The sequence below is a fragment of the Diorhabda carinulata genome, chromosome 5 (genome assembly GCF_026250575.1).
Source record: "Diorhabda carinulata isolate Delta chromosome 5, icDioCari1.1, whole genome shotgun sequence".
NCBI classification, from domain to species: Eukaryota; Metazoa; Arthropoda; class Insecta; order Coleoptera; family Chrysomelidae; genus Diorhabda; species Diorhabda carinulata.
This window is the reverse complement of record NC_079464.1, coordinates 18,473,175-18,492,045: the sequence shown is the minus strand read 5'-3', so window position 1 is coordinate 18,492,045 and position 18,871 is coordinate 18,473,175. Positions and strand designations below refer to the sequence as shown.

At 32.5% G+C, this 18,871-nt stretch overlaps 1 protein-coding gene across 1 annotated transcript in view; it reads right to left on the bottom strand.

Moving 5' to 3' along the window:
• LOC130894050 (uncharacterized) overlaps nt 1-18,871 on the bottom strand; it is a 141,721-nt gene that overhangs the window by 64,394 nt on the left and 58,456 nt on the right. Inside the window, exons 3-6 of the mRNA XM_057800587.1 lie at nt 12,223-12,456; nt 8,581-9,227; nt 5,776-6,109; nt 513-817 (exon numbers count right to left, since the gene is read on the bottom strand). Of these exons, the coding sequence (XP_057656570.1) occupies nt 513-817; nt 5,776-6,109; nt 8,581-9,227; nt 12,223-12,354 (1,418 nt within the window). The 5' untranslated portion in view covers nt 12,355-12,456. The remainder of the gene's footprint in view (nt 1-512; nt 818-5,775; nt 6,110-8,580; nt 9,228-12,222; nt 12,457-18,871) is intronic.

The window sequence follows — 18,871 nt, the reverse complement described above, 5'->3', positions numbered from 1 at the left end:
TCCTTTTTTATCTATTACTCGAATTAGAACTCAAGATATGCAGCATTTAGTTTAGAAAAATGTATGAGTGAGAATTCCGCTCTAATTCCTTTCAGACTCAACCAATTCACTCATATTACATCTCAAATGGAAAGGATTTAATTTACTGAATATTTTTAGACCCAAAAGAACAACTTAACTTAATTAGAAAGAGTCATGTTTGAGAATAACTTACCAGGGCTTAAGTTGAGTGACTTGATGACAAATCTAGACATAAATACCGTGAATTTGAAAAAAAAAATGAAGGAAATCGTTTTGGCTCTATAGAATACAAGTCAAATACAATTCAATGTACCATCAATTTCAAATTTAAAACGCGTTTGAAACATATTTAAGAACGGTATATCCGTAGAAAAATTATAGTGAGGTAATGGCATATTATTTGATTTGATCTAGGAAGGAAAATGTGTTTTTCCTCACAAAAAATGTAAAATATACGACACGATACATGAAAACATTAGAAAATTACTTACTTCATTTCGAAATTATGCATCTCCTCTAATGTGAGGTTATGAGCGACATCCAATAGCTGTTTCATGTTTTCTTCTCTTTTCAATTTTCCTTTAACACTATCTTGCACGTTAGACACAAATTCACTCCCGTTCTTCAGTAATATCGTAGATACATTCGTATGATCCAAACTGACTGAAGGTTGCTGTACTACTATCGTCGCCTGGGGCGTTTTCCTGGTGCTACCGCTACCGAAGTGCACTGGGTCTAGAGGATTAGTAGTCACGTTTATGGGGGACGTGCAGGTTTGTTCTAAATGTGCTCTCACCTGCCAAAATTCGGAATTAAGTAAGTCAAAGTACTTACACGGAAAATTAGAGATGGTTACGTTATTTATAAATTAGTTTTAAAAAATGAAATTCCTCGAAATGACTTTTATAGATCAATTCTAGAAAAATATGCTTCTATTTTCCGGCGACTTTTCTAATTATAAAATAGGAAATTTGAATGTAAGTAAAAAGTAGGAAAGGATTTACTTGTTTTAACTAGAAATCTATTTTAAATTATTTAGGGAAAAAGATCATTAGCCCAGCAATAAAAACACAAAAATTCTGGAAAAAATATATTTATTATTCATTATTTTAGCTCAATACACTTTTTCAAGCGATGTTTAATAAGTTCAAAACACTTTTTATAATAAGAATCGTGAAGACAAGACGCTGAAATATTTTTTTCAAGTTTGAGAACATAAAATAATCCGAGGGGGCTAAATCTGTAGAGTAGGGTGTAAGGTAGCATTTCAAACTTTTCGACGATCATCCAGTACCGCTTTGTGGATTTTTTTCAACTACAAGTAAATAATATCAAATTACTTTCTATAACTCGAGAACAGTCCAACTGCTTTCGCTAAAAATTGATGGGAAGATCTCTTAGAACCAGATGAAGGATACAGGATAATTCTTATCCTGTTTCAATGGACGTTGTTTGCGAATATTTTGTCACATTGGAGTTTTCCGAAGAAACCCAAGGATTGTAATGTCTTAGTGGAAAAGAGAAGTTGTCATTTGATTAAGTGGTAAATGAATGAACAATTTGATTCAATCGACGATGATCAAAAGTATATTCGAAGGATCCTGATGATCCTGATGAGTTTAGACTGGTCAATTATATGTAACATCTTCAGTGTTGGTAAAACTTTCTGCGATATTTCTTCTTGCGACTGATAATAAAACAAAAAATGTCGCTTCTCATAAGGTGCTTCAATGAAAAGTGCAACCTACGCACCAAAATACATGACAAAAAAAGAATCATTGAAATAAACTACGCGCTTTATTACTAACTTTGAGTACCTTCAGTAAAAGAGATCATTATGTTTATTAGAACCGCGCATTTCAGTGAACTACCAGATAATCTTCTTGTGGAGCTCAAAAATAAAGAATCTCCAGCTCAAAATCCCTCAAAATGCTCACTCAGTTATGTAAGCATCTCATACTCACATAATGCTCATTGCTCAGTGAATGAAAAATTATTTACATCGATTACTGTTTGCAATAATCTAGTTTTGTGTATTTATTTACTTATTTTGATGACAAGATTCGACAACGTGACGTCCTAACCTCACTTTCAATCTGAGTTCACAAAACTCATTAAAGCACTCGGACTCACGAGATTGCTCTTAACAACTCAGTCAATAATCTGAGATAAGAAAAATATGCGAAACTGTACGAGGCTATACGAGTGCGAGAGTGTGGATGACGCGCTCACCTTCAATCCCATTTTCTCATTGTCAGTTATTCGGACGCAAGTCAAACTACGTTAAGATTGAATAAATCGAGAGTGTGGATGATAGTACTCTTGTAGAAAGAAACAACTTAGGAATCGGTTTAATAGAATATTTTTTTGTTACGTGAATGTTTATAATCGCTAACTCGAAAATTTGACTCCCAACTCTAATGTTTTGTTGTCGAAATCTATTTTCGAAAGTTTGTGTATAGCCGTGTGAGTGTCTAAGTGTATATTAGTTCGCGTGAGTGACGATAATGAGAAAAATCAGCGAAACGTATAAAATATTAGAAGTCACGGGAATTCCGTGATCTACACCTTTCTACAATCGATATAAATATATTTTCTCATATATATGAATTGTTGTTTTGATAAATTTCATACATAAAAAAGTTATAAATCATATCCGTGTTGGTTACGAGGTATGATCGAAGTCTAATTCTGATTAGAATTTCTTCAAACTAACATCTTCCTTCTAATATTTACTTGACGACAAATATAAAGTAAGTAAATCTAATTTAACAATATACACTGAAAGAAAATCTATAACTGGATTATTGAACTTTTTCTCTATTCAAACCAAAAACTTTGTCATCGTCGCTATTAAATTCGGCGCAGATATTTTCAAATCCATAAGAGTTTACATAGTTTAGTTTACTCATATAAAAAATGTGCCAATATGAATAAAATTGATTCAAATTATATTTTGAGAAACATATACGAGGTGTGGCTATTAAGTACCAAAACTAGCGCTTCCACGTAAAAAACACGCATAGGTTAAAGCCGCCAGTCGTTTAACCCGAAACCTACTCTTGTCTATAGACAAATCAGTGTAGCCGTAGACCTCGATTGTATCGGAATTATGTATTGATCGATGTAGAAATAGATTGTTGTAAACTTTCACATTAAATTTGAAAAAAATGCAACTGAAACTTATAAATTATTGAAACAAGTGTATAACGATGAATTTTTGTGTTTTAGAACGGTTTAAACATTTTCAAAATGGCCGAGAAGATGTAGAAGATGATCCACGTTCGAGTCGCATTTCCACATAATTTTGTTCTGACCTTATTCGTCGGATCTGTGTGACTTAGGGTTAAATCGGAATCAAAATGTACAAGATTTGAGTTTGTCGAGACTGTGAAAGTGAAAGCGGCGAGCGTCCTAAAGGAACTGACGGAAAAAGGTTTTTGAATTATAATGGTGTATGTAACTGCGTTTGAAATATCCCAGGAACGCAGTAAATACTTTTCCAAATTCAAATAAATTGTTCGCGAAGGCAACGAAGAGATATGATCCAAGAAATAAATGACCTCATGAATTTCTCACAGAAATAGCTGCATACAATGTATTATGTCTGAAAACTTTGAGGTTATAGGCGTTTTATGCGATTTAAAGTGCAGTCATGGGGGTGAACGACAAATAAAACTTTTGTTCTAAATTATTTAAAAGATTTCGTCGAATTTTATACTATGGAAGAATAGGGTTGATTATTAGGACCAAAGAATAGCAAAACTATTTTATATACCTCAATAAGAGGCTAAATAAAATAGGTAAATAGGCGGTTATTAGTATACGAGGTGTTTCAATAAAAGATAATCACGTTTCGAGGATAAAAAGAAAACTGAAAAATATTTGGGGTTGATTCGTAAAAATATAACTTTTTCAATATTAGATTTATTGAATAAAATTACCATCACTTACACATTATTCAATTTTACACATGAAATAGAATTCAATTAGAGCAGGTGTTCAGAATGTACTGTGTATCTTTTTTATAAACAATCCATTGAATTTAAATTCTAAACGGTTGGGAGTCAGCTACGAGGTCAGCTTGTAAGGGTAGATACAACGATGTAGTTTTTCTTGCCAATAGAATGCGGACAGCCTCGAGGCTCAGTACTAGACCCTATTTTGTTATTTCTGTTTATAACGACATCCCCAATCTAGAAATTAGTGGTAAAATATGTTTTTTTGTAGACAGACGACACTAGTTTTCTTGAGGCAGCCCTGATCTAACGGCACTTCATAGGACCAAATCTAGTGACCTAATCACCCTTAAATCATGGCATGAAACCAAAGTTTCATCATATAAAAATAAATTGCAGTCTTTCTGAGACTTGTAGACAATTTTTTAAAATAAGAGTTACCGAGATCAGTTTTCAAAAACCTAAAAACCATCAATAACACCCCGAATGTATGCTAAAAATAGGTTATATTAACTGGGGGTAGTGTTTTTTTGAAATTATATAGACTATACCGTCGTATAAGTCCGAATTGTTTCCGGTAAACTAAAAAAAGGCAAATTTGAATATATGCATGAACCACGTGTCGCTAGGAATATTGATTCACTGAATACAAAATCGATTATTTCGATTCTTTGTTTGATTTATGGGAATTGATAAAACCGTCTCGTGTGAAACCAGCTTTATCAGTAAAACAGTACTTTCCAGCAAATGTATTATCAATTCGTTGTTTATCTAGAAACCAACGAGAAGAAATTTCTCTTAGAGAATTCAACGTGGCGTCTTCAAACTTGAATCATACGCTGTATAGATTGTGTACTTTCTAATACAGTGGCAGTTTTTAGTAACTACCGCTATCTCTAGGTTAAGCTAGGAACGGTATACGTACATTTTTACTCTTAATGCATCGCATTTTAAGCGCATTTTTTGCATTAAATTTCTGTATATTTGAAGCTGTAGGGGTGCCGAAAAGAAAGAAACTTTACGCATTATTAGGTAAAAATTGATCAATAAATCAATCAATATATGATCCCATTGATCTCCTTGGTCAAATGACCCCAAATGACATAAATTCACATCAATAGACATCATAAGACATCGATCAACATCAAATGACAATAGACGTCTATTGAAGAGATAATGAATATTGTCGTAGAGAATTTTTTTCCCATAACAACTGTAAATTTATGTCATTTTCCATTCAATAAACCAAGAATTTTTTATTTATTATGGAAACTTCCTTTTATAAATTGAGATTTGCGTTAATACGAGGTCTGGCTATTAAATAACGAGACTGCGCGCCTAGAGGACGCCCTAGATGGTTGGGGTTTTTAGACATCTTGTCTTTGCACGTCCCAAAACACGTTTTCATCACTATTATAGTATTTGTGCAGTAGCGGTTTGAAACGAAGATGTTTTCTCATTAAATTGAAAAAAAAAAAACTCCGACTGAGTGCTATAAATTGTTGCAAGAGGTCTATGGGGACAATTCTCTATCTAGTGCACGTGTTTTTGAGTGGTGTAAACGCTTTAGTGATGGCCGAGAGAGCACTAAAGATGACCAGCGCCCAGGTCGCCCTTTGAGCATCCTAATGATTGCCGATTATTTAATAACCAGACCTCGTATTTACTGATTGATAACGTTATGCACGTCTTTCTATGTTAGGTTAAGAACTGGATTACACTGAGTATATATAAAATCTTGAACGTACCCACCTCTAGTAAAATTATAAACACTGTTGTATCGTGTATCACTTACTTCTCGTAGACATTTATTCAAACAGACGCTTCCTCGCTTTTCCATAGACGCACCGCCGCTCGATCCGTAGACGGCTAGCGTGTGAAACGTTGGCGTCGCGGCGCCGTTCATTTGACACGACGTCGACGGCCTCTGAAAGCCGCTACTATCTGACGTTTCGTTAAAGAAATCCACGCGTAGATCAGGTGGCGGAGGCGTTATACGGGAAGACGTCGACGATAAGCTTGATCTTGTTCGGTATTTTTGTATTTGACGATCATCGCTACCGAAATTTTCTGACGTTTGGTGGTGGTATTTGTTAGGGGAGCGAGTACGGCGGCTAGTTTTTTTGTGCCTAAACAACATTTGATACGTTAATATTCAATTGAGTGACATTATGATTTTTAATTAAATTGAATCGATCATTTTCGTGGTTTTCTATTTGAAAATACTTATTAATTTTGAATCTACACTGTGTTAAGTTGAAATATCATACTGAACACACTGTTTAAATTACCACTACACCAACACGCGTTTCGATAACCAAGTTTAAACTCAGTTTAAGACGATGAAGACGATAATTTGGTCATCGAAACGCGCGTCAGACAGTGTAATCGTGAGTGTTGGTGTAGTGGTATCGTGAATAGTGTGTTCAATGTGAAAATAATCGAGTTATCGTCTTCAGAGACTGAAAGTACACTTTTCACCAGCATAGGTTAGGTTTCAGTGTACCAGTCTCTGAAGTCGATAACTTCGTTATGGAAACGCGCCTCATATAGTGTAATCGAGAATGTTGGTGTAGTGGTATCGTGAATAGTGTGTTCAATATGAATATAATCGAGTTATCGTCTTCAGAGACTGAAAGTACACCGTTTACCAGCTTAGGTTAGGTTTCAGTATACCAGTCTCTGAAGACGATAACTTCGTTATGGAAACGCGCCTCATATAGTGTAATCGGGAATGTTGGTGTAGTGGTATCGTGAATAGTGTGTTCAATATGAATATAATCGAGTTATCGACTTCAGAGACTGAAAGTTCACTGTTTACCAGCTTAGGTTAAGTTTCAGTGTACCAGTCTCTGAAGACGATAACTTGGTTATGGAAACGCGCCTCAGATAGTGTAATCGTGAGTGTAGGTGTAGTGGCTGTGAAAAACAGTGTGTTCAGTATCTCACTGTACTATAAATACTGCGAAAAATGTTAAATGTCGTTGTGAGTGACTAAAGATCTTATTCAATCGGGTGCCTTCGATGTTTCCGAACGGCACTAGACGTTTGTTGCAATATCAAAAATTTGGTAGTCCAATAATTAAAACTTATTGGACTCTGATTATCCTTTGTAGCTCCCAAATGTTCTCTGATATATTTTTTTATCTACAAATGGGGACGCACCACTAAGAAAGCGTCTTGGACCGTTGAAATCCGCTGTAAAATATTCCAGCAGTACCTACTAGCTAAAAGTCTTTCTGTGTTCACTGGAGAACCAAATATCATTCTAGCTTAGTTATATATGCTATATATACATTGCTGGAAGCTAATAAAGCTGGAGGTAGAGACTTTCTAGTTGATTTTTTCCAACCACATCCTGATCTAAGTAAAACCAGAAGTGACAACCATCAATCGGATACTTAGACTCAATAAAGTGGATCAATTCTTTTCCGCTGTGTCACTTCTCAGATAGAAGAGATAGTCCACCATGTTTTCAAATAGGTTGGACAAAATTGAGTTGATGCCAGATTTCATGTACTTGAAACCCATGTGTTTCAATGATTATGGAGAATCTCAACAACCATTTTACCATGGAAGCTTGGGATTTGACTAGAAAAAAAAAAACGAAAACAAAAAAAAAGAGTATAACAAGGTTTTTGATGATGAAACTGTCACGTTTAAAGATGTGCTAGTTGCTGTGAAACACGAAAAAATAACGAAATATGTAGATGGTTTGGTTTTGACAGCTCCGTTCATAAGTGAGATTTCAAACTGATATAGTATTTGAGTAGATCTGTAGCCCAATGCCTAAAGATGTAATGTTAAGGCCAAATTTGACCGGGCTATCTATAGCACGGTTATATTTGTCCTAAATTGTTTTCGATTGCGAATATTTTTAAAGTTTTCGTTATTGTTCAATCCAAGGGTTACTCAAGGTTTACAAATTTTGATAAAATCCATTACCAAATAAAAAATCAAAGAGCTGTATCTTATTAAATACACCACGTGAATGGGATCTAGGATATCGCCATAGATAAATAGCTCGTGGAAGGCTACTCCGATCTCTAGGTCACACTTTGGAAGCCTTATTATTTAACAAAAACAATGAGAAATGACATGGAAATACGAATCATCATCATCAGCCAGCTGTTAGACATAATCCTCTCTTAACCTAGACATCTTGGATCCAGTTGGAATATATCCTTTTCCGTCTATCACGTGGGTGGTAGTCCTTTGTTTATTGTATGCTTCATCCCTGGAACTTTATCTGTGATTTGACTTCAGACCAGCCCAGTTGCATTGTAAATGTTTGACTCTTTCAATTGCTTCAGTAACTTCTCTTTTTTTTTCTATTGAATTCTTCGTTTGTTCAGTTTTTTTGTTTAGTTGACAGGTCTAATAGTCTCTTAGAATTCGGATCTTATTATCCAGGTATTTGTAGGAAATACGAATGAATAAAATTTATGGTAAACACCAACATCTCCAATAATGTGTAGATTATAAATCATAAGTCTGAAAGTTTCAAACGGCTACAACTATTTGGGATATTATTTCCACATTTAGATTACACCGATTAACAAATTGGAAGTATTTGTACGATTAAAATTGATTTACATACCTGTGTTTTGGTCTTGGTGAATCGGTTTCTTCGGGAGAAGAGCTAGCAGTTCTTTCGGCTCTTCTTTTCGGTGAATTTTTCCCCGTTCTCTGTTTTTCAACGTCGAGATTCTTCTTAACATTCCTCCTGAGTTCTTTGGGACTACTGCTGTTGAAGCAAGTATCACTCATAACTTCAATTTCGTCTAAATTTTGCGCTGCTTGTTTGTAACTGTTTCTTCTTCGCGCGTCTATCCTTAAAGCTTCGATTTGTTCGCGCATTAAAGAATCCACAGTTTTTGTCTCTTTAATACGATCAGTTTCTGTCATTTTTGATGTACTATCTTCCATCGAGGCTCCCTTTTTAGGCTCGCTTATCTCGAAAGTGAACATAGTTTGATTTTTAGCTGTCGGAGGAGTTTGTTGTTTAGCAGTAGCAGGAGTTTTTGGAGATAAAGGACAAGGCTGAAGAATCGAAGTTTTAGAATTATCCAGTATGCTATCGGAAGAGAAAAAATCCATCGGTTCTGGATAATCTAAACTGTCGTCTGTTCCATCGGTTGCAGTTACCGTGGTAACTATCGTATTCGAACTGTCTGTACTGGTGTTAATTGTTGTTTCTGAAGCAGTACTACTGCCCATTACTATCACTTTTGGTACAGATTGACTCTGGAAAATAACAAAATATGGATTTAAACAGTGGAATTGGATACAATGATAAAAAAACAAGCGTAGTCATAAATTTAATGTCGAATATGATTTCGAAATGTCTCTAAAGTAGGAATATTAATTGTGATGAAATGATTAGAAGCACCAGGTAATATATTCTGATTACCAAATTTGTAATCTACTAGAACAAAAAATTTTATGTCTACTTTAGATTATTCCTGAATAATTTTAGTTTTACAAAAACTATTTCATCCAAAAAATATTATACAAAAGGCAATTTCCTTCAGCGCTATTTAAAATAAGTGGATTTTACTAAAATTTATCCACTAAGTAGGTTTTCACCTAACCTCAAAATTTGAGACTTGATGTCACTCGTTATTTATTTATTGGAGGGCTCAAAGAAGATAAATTAAAAGAAGTAAAGACTAATAATGAAACAGTCTTCAATAGACGTCATAAAGTATGGTGGCGAAACCTTGAAAGCATATGGGATAAAGAAAATATGCCTAAAGGTTGTTAAACACGTTGATTGAAGTGCAGTTTTAACAAACATTTCTTATTTCAACAAACAATCGTTTGACAAACATTTTCAGCAATATTTTTCACCATTCCACATGAAATATTAGTCAGTTAGGTTTTGTCGAAGAATGGGTGATTTGAGCCGCCGCCGTCGCCTGGCCTGCATTGCAGCATCTTATATTTTTATGGAAGAACCTCGTTCTCGTCGATGGTGGCTCAGAGAAGTCACTGACAAACAATGTTCGATCTAGGACGGGAACATTCTAGACAAACAAAAATGGCGTCCCCTTTTCCTTCCATACATGAAATATTTGTTGGGATAGCGTCCACATCAAAAAACCGGCGAACATTGTTTGACAAACAAAAAAGTTTGTCTAAACTACCGACAAATGTTTGGTAAACAATGTTTATCCATTGTTTGTCCAGTGGGGATGCGGCTTAACCAATAAAATAAGCCAATTATTCACTGAATACTTTTGATGGGTGAAATTATCTATTAATCAAATATGAAGCTCCATGATGAAGCTCCTCCAGGTGCTAGCAGTATTCACACCTAAGAAAATACTAAATTTGGTGAAAATGACACCGAGTAGTTGTCGGAGGAAGTTTAATAAATATAAATAGTGCTGTTTATGTGGGATCCGAATCCAGGAGATTATTCAATATAACAAAACACAAATCATTGCGATCTATAAAAAACGTTCCTTCTATATCAAAAGTAATTAAAAGAATGTTGCTCAGCTATAAATAGATGAACATTTCCAAATATATGAACATAGGAAAAGATCTGAATAACTTCAACCAATTAACAGAGCAAAACATGGAGTATACACCTGGAGTTCGAACGAGATAAATCGATAGAAAACTGAAGAAAAGAAACAAAACGTTTGGACTTCTAGAAGGAATACTAAGATTAAAAAATATTTCAAGAATCTCCATGTTTAACAAGACTATTATACAACCAAGGCTCTTGTATGGCAGTGAGTTTTGGATCATGAACAGATGAAAATAAAACAAAATAAGCGTATGGGAGGGAATGAAATGAGGGAGGATTTCGAGAGAACGTTGGAGCAAAACCAGTGGAGAAGAAAATCGAACGCGTCGTAATACTACATAGCTAATATAGGATATGTGGTTAAAGCTAAAAAATCTTGTTGGATAGGGCATATAATTAGAATGGACGAAGCTTATATAAAAGATTTAGAAGGAATAGGAAACTGATAAGCAACCGTTAACAAAAACAGATAGAGGAAGAACAGTAGAGCAGTAAAGCAATAGAGCGACATGAAGCCTCGTGTCTATAATGTCTATTATAAATAATTTATTTTTTACTTTTTGATATAGCTAAATTTAGAAGCGTTTTTATCGATATTTTTAGACTGTATTTTATTTTTTATTCAATTTGCTGTTCAAAATCTTTCTTTGATTCGTACAGATGTGTGGATGATTGCTTTTCGATTTTGTAACTATGGGACTGCGTGTTTACGAGGTTCGCTCAATAAATAGAGATCTTAACTATGGCAAATGATATGACTAAAATAAATTTGTGAATGAGTTTTTCGAAATGGTGGAGCTTCAACTGGATACTTTTGTTGTCATTTTGAAATTATTTATCACAACTATAATCTTGAGCTAATAATAAATTTTAGAAAGTTAAATATTATTAAATGAATGAAAATTCGTTATGTGTAGTGAATTATTGTATTATTTTTGGGGTTTTTGTACAAAAATTTATGATATTCTATGATTTTGCGTATACTTTGTCATAGAGGTATGTTTTTAAATGAACAGAAATACATAGTTTTTCATAGTTTTTACATACTTTCGGTATAAAGGTGTATTTTCAGCTTTTAAATGTGTAAATCCAGAAATTTCAAAAAAAATTGACATGCTTGTATAAAGAATTCGAAATCTCCTAAGCCATTCGAGATATCGATTTATTTTTGATCAATTGAGAATTCTTGTCATTATATTTGTTTCCTTCACTTTTATACTAGTATTTGTGAGAAATATACAGGGTTGATAAGTTGTGAAATGTTTTAATACATGAAAATCGAATAAGGAAATTTCAAATTTCAATCCTCATGATATAAAATCTTGGTCTGAGATTTAAGTATACCCACCTCAGTAATAATTTCAATGTATGTAAGGTTTTTTGTGGATCTTATATCATGTGATATTAAACATTTTTTTATTATTCAACGCCACAATTCGTATCAATTGATTATATAAGCGAATATGGAAATATTAGACTTATGGTCATTTTGATTTTTACCTTATTTTCTATATCATCGATTACTTCTTCTATTCTTATTATTTCCATATTAGATTAACGATTATTTTTCAATTGTATAAATTTTTGTATTGAATCAAAAGCCACCAAACTTTGTTAATTTCATCTTTCGAGCTCTGCGTCTTCTATTAAATCGTATTAAATATTAATTTCCAATTATTATTTGATGTAAATAAAAACTACCTGTTTAGAATTTTTTGTGGCGTTTCTTCCTGTTTTAAAATGAAATCGCCTCAACGCGGAGGTGGCAGTGGTGATAAGGTCGTCGGGAGGTCGGGGGGACTTTGGGGGGCCCGACTGCGAATTCACGGTCATCCTAGGATGAGGACTGGAGGGTGCAGGAGGGCAGTAACTATTCGATGGTGCTGATGATGACAAAGGACCGCTGTCGTAACGTGACTGATGACAGTACTGATGCTGAAAAATATAAAAAAACATGATGAGTGATGTGATTCTACTGGTTATTCATACAATGAGAAATTAGTGGTAATTTTGGTAACTTTAAGTGCAGATATGGCCGTTGTACGAATATAGTTCAATTCATAAATCAATTTTTAATTGTGATAATTAAAGAGTGAACCCATATTTTGCATATTTTTTTGTATATTTAAAAAAAAAACGTGCATATTTTAAGGAATTTGTAGGGAAATTACAATTTACAAAAATGAAAATGTCCTTAATTGAATTCTTTTATAATTATTGATGAATTTGAAGTGAATATTCCAAATAAAAAAAACAGCAGCATCGAAACCCTCGAGGGAATCCACGAAATTTTTAATGGAGATTTTTAAATATGCTTCAGTTACATCGTTAGATATTGAAAGAAGGTTTTTGAGTTATGAAATTATTTTTTTTCATATAAAACGCAATTTTTTCGCAAAAATAACTGAATAAAACAATTTGTCATGAATTATAATGAATATTTTGAGTTTTATTACACAAATTTCCCATTTGTAGGTATTTACAGAATATAAATAAGCTCTTTTGAGTGAAAAATATACAAAATGTACATTTTTCGAGTTTTTTAGCTTATTTTGACATATTTTTGGTGCTCAAATTAAAATTTATTGTAAATAAATTTGCTCTTCATTAATAATTTACAAATATCTAAAAATTAAATCTCGTATATTCACTTCACTTTTTCGTTTCATATTAATATTCATTTATACAGGATGTTCCAAAAAAGGCAACCGCTTTGAAAGATGAGTAGAAAGTTGAAAATTGATTGGGGTTTGTTTTGGTACAAAATTCACCATCCCTTTTAAGGAAAAATTTATTTCCTACTATTTTGACAAAAATACTGGAAGCTTTATAATGAAATTTTATACGCATATGATTTGGGAATTGACACATGCAATGAATTTATTTCTATACCTGATTTTCATAGAGGGAGCTGTCTAGCGATTCGTATCAAGTACTACATCACTCAATAAGTCGTGTGAATTACACACTTCATGAAGTACAAATTTTCAAAAGAATATGTGTAAAATTTCATGAAATATTTATCATCTAGAAAATAATTTCGTATGTCAATTTATCATTGCTCAAAAATCAAGAAAAAACGGCGGAGAAGAAACCAATACAATGCACCGATTCACAAGTCGATGGTAACGGTGGTTAAATTGAACGAATCGCTTTCTAATCCACCGTATAGTCCAAATCTGGACCTCGGTGAGAAATTCAGTTCAAATGATGAAGAAACTGCTCAAATTGAAGCCTATTTTGAGGCAAAAGACAATACCTTCTACAAGATTTTTGATTATTAATTGAATGAAGTTTATTTTTTTTTTAAATAACATCATCTAAATGTCGGCCCTCTCGAAGACGGCACTCCTCGACGAAACGCGAACGCAGGTTTGTGAAAACTCTCATCAATAAATCTTAAATGATTGCCGCCATTTACGGATATTCACCTTAAGTTGACTGATAACCCTTATGTTTGAGGCATCCCCACAAAAAAATCAAGAGGCGCCAAGTCTGGGCTACGTGGTGGTCAAATCTTTTGGAAATTTCAGTCTTGCAGAAAATCGCAACATAGCGGTCGGTGTTAACAGTGAAGTTTCGTCCTCGTGAATCTCCAAAGAAGAAATGGCCAATAATTCTTTTGCTTGATATTGATGCCAATGAGGTTACTTTCGGACTATGCAGTGGTTTTTGATGTTTCATTTTTGGATTTTTTTTGGTCCAATAACGAATTTTGTCGGTTTACGAACCGATTTAAATGAAAATGAGCCATATCTGAATGATGTTGTCAAAAGTGGAAAAGCATTTCTTTAGCAAATGCCAGTCTTGCTTCAAAGTCTTTATCTTTCAATTCCTGTGTTAACTGGAGCTTAAAGGATGCAGTTTAAAATCCAACTTCAAAATTCGCTGTAAACTTCGTCGCGACAAGTTTATAGCAGCCGTGGAACAGATCTTTTCAAAACTCTTAACCTATATTTTAAATAAATTTGCACTAGGAGCTTCGTTATTAGTTTTAATTCATATTCTGAACCTTGTCAAGACGAATGAACGACCGTTCTCGTAAAACGTGCGACGCTTTCGTTCGAAGCGACTCATGGCTACTAAAACTCCACTTGGACTTTTTCCTGCGAGGTTATGTAAAATATAAAGCTTACGCTTTCCTGGTACAATAATTTATAACAGTTAATGTTCGAAGGGCAGTTTTTGGTCAATATATAAACCTGCTGGTGGAGTATGTATTAACTATGGAGAGTTAGTGATTATAATGGATTTGCGCCGTTTGGCGTATCTATTAGCTATAAAAAATAATTTAATAAAATCTTTTTACCCCCTTCCTTTTTGTTTTACGAAGGAATCTGCTGCGCGCATATCTAACGTTGTAGAGAGCAGGCTCCATAATTTGGAGTGAAATATCAAAAATTATGGAGTAACGTCAATCGAAAGAAGGTCCTTAATAACTATTATGATTTATATGAATACCACTGGAATATTTGTCGCTTCCATGATCATTTTCCTTTATAAGAATGCGAATGTCGAATGTCTCAATGAGAGTTTGGTTCCATAGGAAAAGTTCGAAGTCAATTAGTGATGGAATGGCTTCCACAGCTGCATCCACAGTGATTTTGATTCTAGATGGCCATTACAGTCACACCAAGAACATAGAATTGATGTTTTTAGGTTTTTTTGTTTGATAGTCAGTTCCTCATTAAATTTATCCTCAAAAAAAAACAAACTACTATTCTAAATATGGTGTAGTTTCTCCAATAAACATTTTTTTAATAAAATAACCTAACTTTAGGCTTTTCAAAAATTTTATATGTCATTGTGAGGGGATTGAAGGTTGAAGAATGTTAATTTATAATTTGAAATTTCAGGATTATAAATAATGATTTCGTTGCTTTTGGTTTCTACAAACTGTATAAAAGTTCAAACATTAACTGAATAAGTCATTTCGTTTAATATCAAGAATCCGATCCATTTCTCATACACAACAATTAAGAGATTAAATTCCTCGAAAATATTTTCTGTATTTGAGATATTTCTCGATCTCGACATTCCTCAATAGAAAGAATATTTCATAAATTGTTTTCTTCCAAATGTTCAACTAGTATAGAAGAAATAAATTTATGAAATTTTTTATTTCTTAGACCTTTTGATATGTTTCTGTTGGTACATCGTGTGGATTTTAGGTTTCTTTTGAATTAAAATTAAATTTTTTTAAGATATGTATGACTAATTTCAATTTCTAGTCAAAAATGTTTTGATCTTAAGTTTTAGGAGAAACTAATTTCAAATCAGAAGAGATCAAGATTTAGAAACATAAAATATATACGCTCCAAAATGTATCAAACCGATCGCAGTTATGAAGTTACATAAAAAAATTGGGGTCAAATTTCTACCCGCAAAAAAACAAATTTAAATTGACTGTCTCGAAGAATATCGATGTCTAGAAAATCAAGATTATAGCAAAACTTTCCTTTGAACCTCAATTATTTCACTATGTCTAGTCTAATACAAGAGGGGGTTCAAATATAAACCAGAAAATAAGTTAGAGACAATTTTTCTAGATAGTCTGGGGTGGGGCGTGTTGACCCAGTCGGTGAGGCAATTTTTCACAAAAAGTATAAGTTGTAAGCAGAAAGATTAGATACTAATTGATTTTACGGAAACTTCAGAGTTCCATAGATTTATCAAAGTGAAAAAAATTCGAAAATCATTTTGATTTTGAAAATTATTTCAGTCTGTGATGAAAATAAAATAAAATTTAAAAAACCACGTTGTAAGGCTAGTGTTTTTTTCATTACACTTTTTTTTGTAAAAAATTTCGTAAATCTAGTAAGTCGTTTTTCTAAGGCAATTATGCTTATAAATACCTCCTATAGCCGTCAATTTTCATTGAATAATTTATGAAATTACTTGAATATGTCTGTTTTTTTTAGTAAACAATTTTCAAATATATCCATCGAAAAGTATACATATAAATATTTCCAGCTGCAAAATGCACAGTTTCAATATTCCATACTATATATTAAACATGCGTCACATGAATGTGATAATCTACTACGCGGAATTCGTATTTTTTTGGTAGCCTCTTGATAATTCCTAGAATTTTTTAAGAGAAATCTAGCTTTCATAGAAAAGTGTAAGAAACCTTCTTTATCGAGAAAAATTTACCCTACAATGTAGTATTTTTTATTTTCTTCTAACTTCATCACAGAATTGGGAAATTTTGAAAATCCAAAATTATTTTCGTGAATTTTTTTTTAAATTTATAGCTTTCATAAAAAAGTGTAAGGGACCATTTTTATTGAAAAAAATTCACCCTACAACGCAGTATTTTTTATTTTCTTCTAACTTCATCACAGAATTGGGAAATTTTGAAAATCCAAAACTATTTTCGTAAATTTTTTTCGAGAAATCTATAGCTTTCATAAAAAAGTATAAGGGACCATTTTTATCGAAAAACATTCACCCCACAACGTAGTATTTTTTATTTTATTCTAACTTTATGACAGAATTGGAAAATTTTGAAAATACAAAACTATTCTCATAAAGTTTTCTTATGAAATCTATAGCTTTCATAGAAAAGTGTAAGAAACCTTCTTTATCGAGAAAAATTTACCCTACAACGTAGTATTTTTTATTTTCTTCTAACTTCATCACAGAATTGGGAAATTTTGAAAATCCAAAATTATTTTCGTGAATTTTTTTTTAAATTTATAGCTTTCATAAAAAAGTGTAAGGGACCATTTTTATTGAAAAAAATTCACCCTACAACGCAGTATTTTTTATTTTCTTCTAACTTCATCACAGAATTGGGAAATTTTGAAAATCCAAAACTATTTTCGTAAATTTTTTTTGAGAAATCTATAGCTTTCTTGAATAAGTGTGAGGGACCTTTTTTATCGTAAAAAATTCACCCTACAATGTAGTATATTCTAGTTTCTTCTAGCTTCATCACAGAATTGGAAAATTTTGAAAATCCAAAACTATTTTCGTAAATTTTTTTTGAGAAATCTATAGCTTTCTTGAATAAGTGTGAGGGACCTTTTTTATCGTAAAAAATTCACCCTACAATGTAGTATATTCTAGTTTCTTCTAGCTTCATCACAGAATTGGAAAATTTTGAAAATCCAAAACTATTTTCGTAAATTTTTTCTGAGAAATCTATAGCTTTCTTGAATAAGTGTGAGGGACCTTTTTTATCGTAAAAAATTCACCCTACAATGTAGTATATTTTAGTTTCTTCTAGCTTCATCACAGAATTGGAAAATTTTGAAAATCCAAAACTATTTTCGTAAATTTTTTTTGAGAAATCTATAGCTTTCTTGAATAAGTGTGAGGGACCTTTTTTATCGTAAAAAATTCACCCTACAATGTAGTATATTTTAGTTTCTTCTAGCTTCATCACAGAATTGGGAAATTTTGAAAATCCAAAACTATTTTCGTAAATTTTTTTGAGAAATCTATAGCTTTCTTGAATAAGTGTGAGGGACCTTTTTTATCGTAAAAAATTCACCCTACAATGTAGTATATTTTAGTTTCTTCTAGCTTCATCACAGAATTGGGAAATTTTGAAAATCCAAAACTATTTTCGTAAATTTTTTCGAGAAATCTATAGCTTTCATAAAAAAGTATAAGGGACCATTTTTATCGAAAAACATTCACCCCACAACGTAGTATTTTTTATTTTATTCTAACTTTATGACAGAATTGGAAAATTTTGAAAATACAAAACTATTCTCATAAAGTTTTCTTATGAAATCTATAGCTTTCATAAAAAAGTGTGAGTTACCTTTTATATCGAGAAAAATTAACCCTACAACGTGATATTTTTTATGTTCTTCCAATTTCAATACAAAGCTGGGAAATTTAGAAAAGCCACAAGTATTCTTATGAATTTTTCTTAGGAAATCTATAGCTTTCATAAAGAGTGTGAGGGACCTTTTTAATCGAGAAAAATTCACCCTACAACGTAGTATTTCTTAGTTTCTTCTAGCTTCATCACAGAATTGGAAAATTTTGAAAATCCAAAACTATTTTCGTAAATTTTTTCGAGAAATCTATAGCTTTTATAAAAAAGTATAAGGGACCATTTTCATCGAAAAACATTCACCCCACAACGTAGTATTTTTTATTTTATTCTAACTTTATGACAGAATTGGAAAATTTTGAAAATACAAAACTATTCTCATAAAGTTTTCTTATGAAATCTATAGCTTTCATAAAAAAGTGTGAGTTACCTTTTATATCGAGAAAAATTAACCCTACAACGTGATATTTTTTATGTTCTTCCAATTTCAATACAAAGCTGGGAAATTTAGAAAAGCCACAAGTATTCTTATGAATTTTTCTTAGGAAATCTATA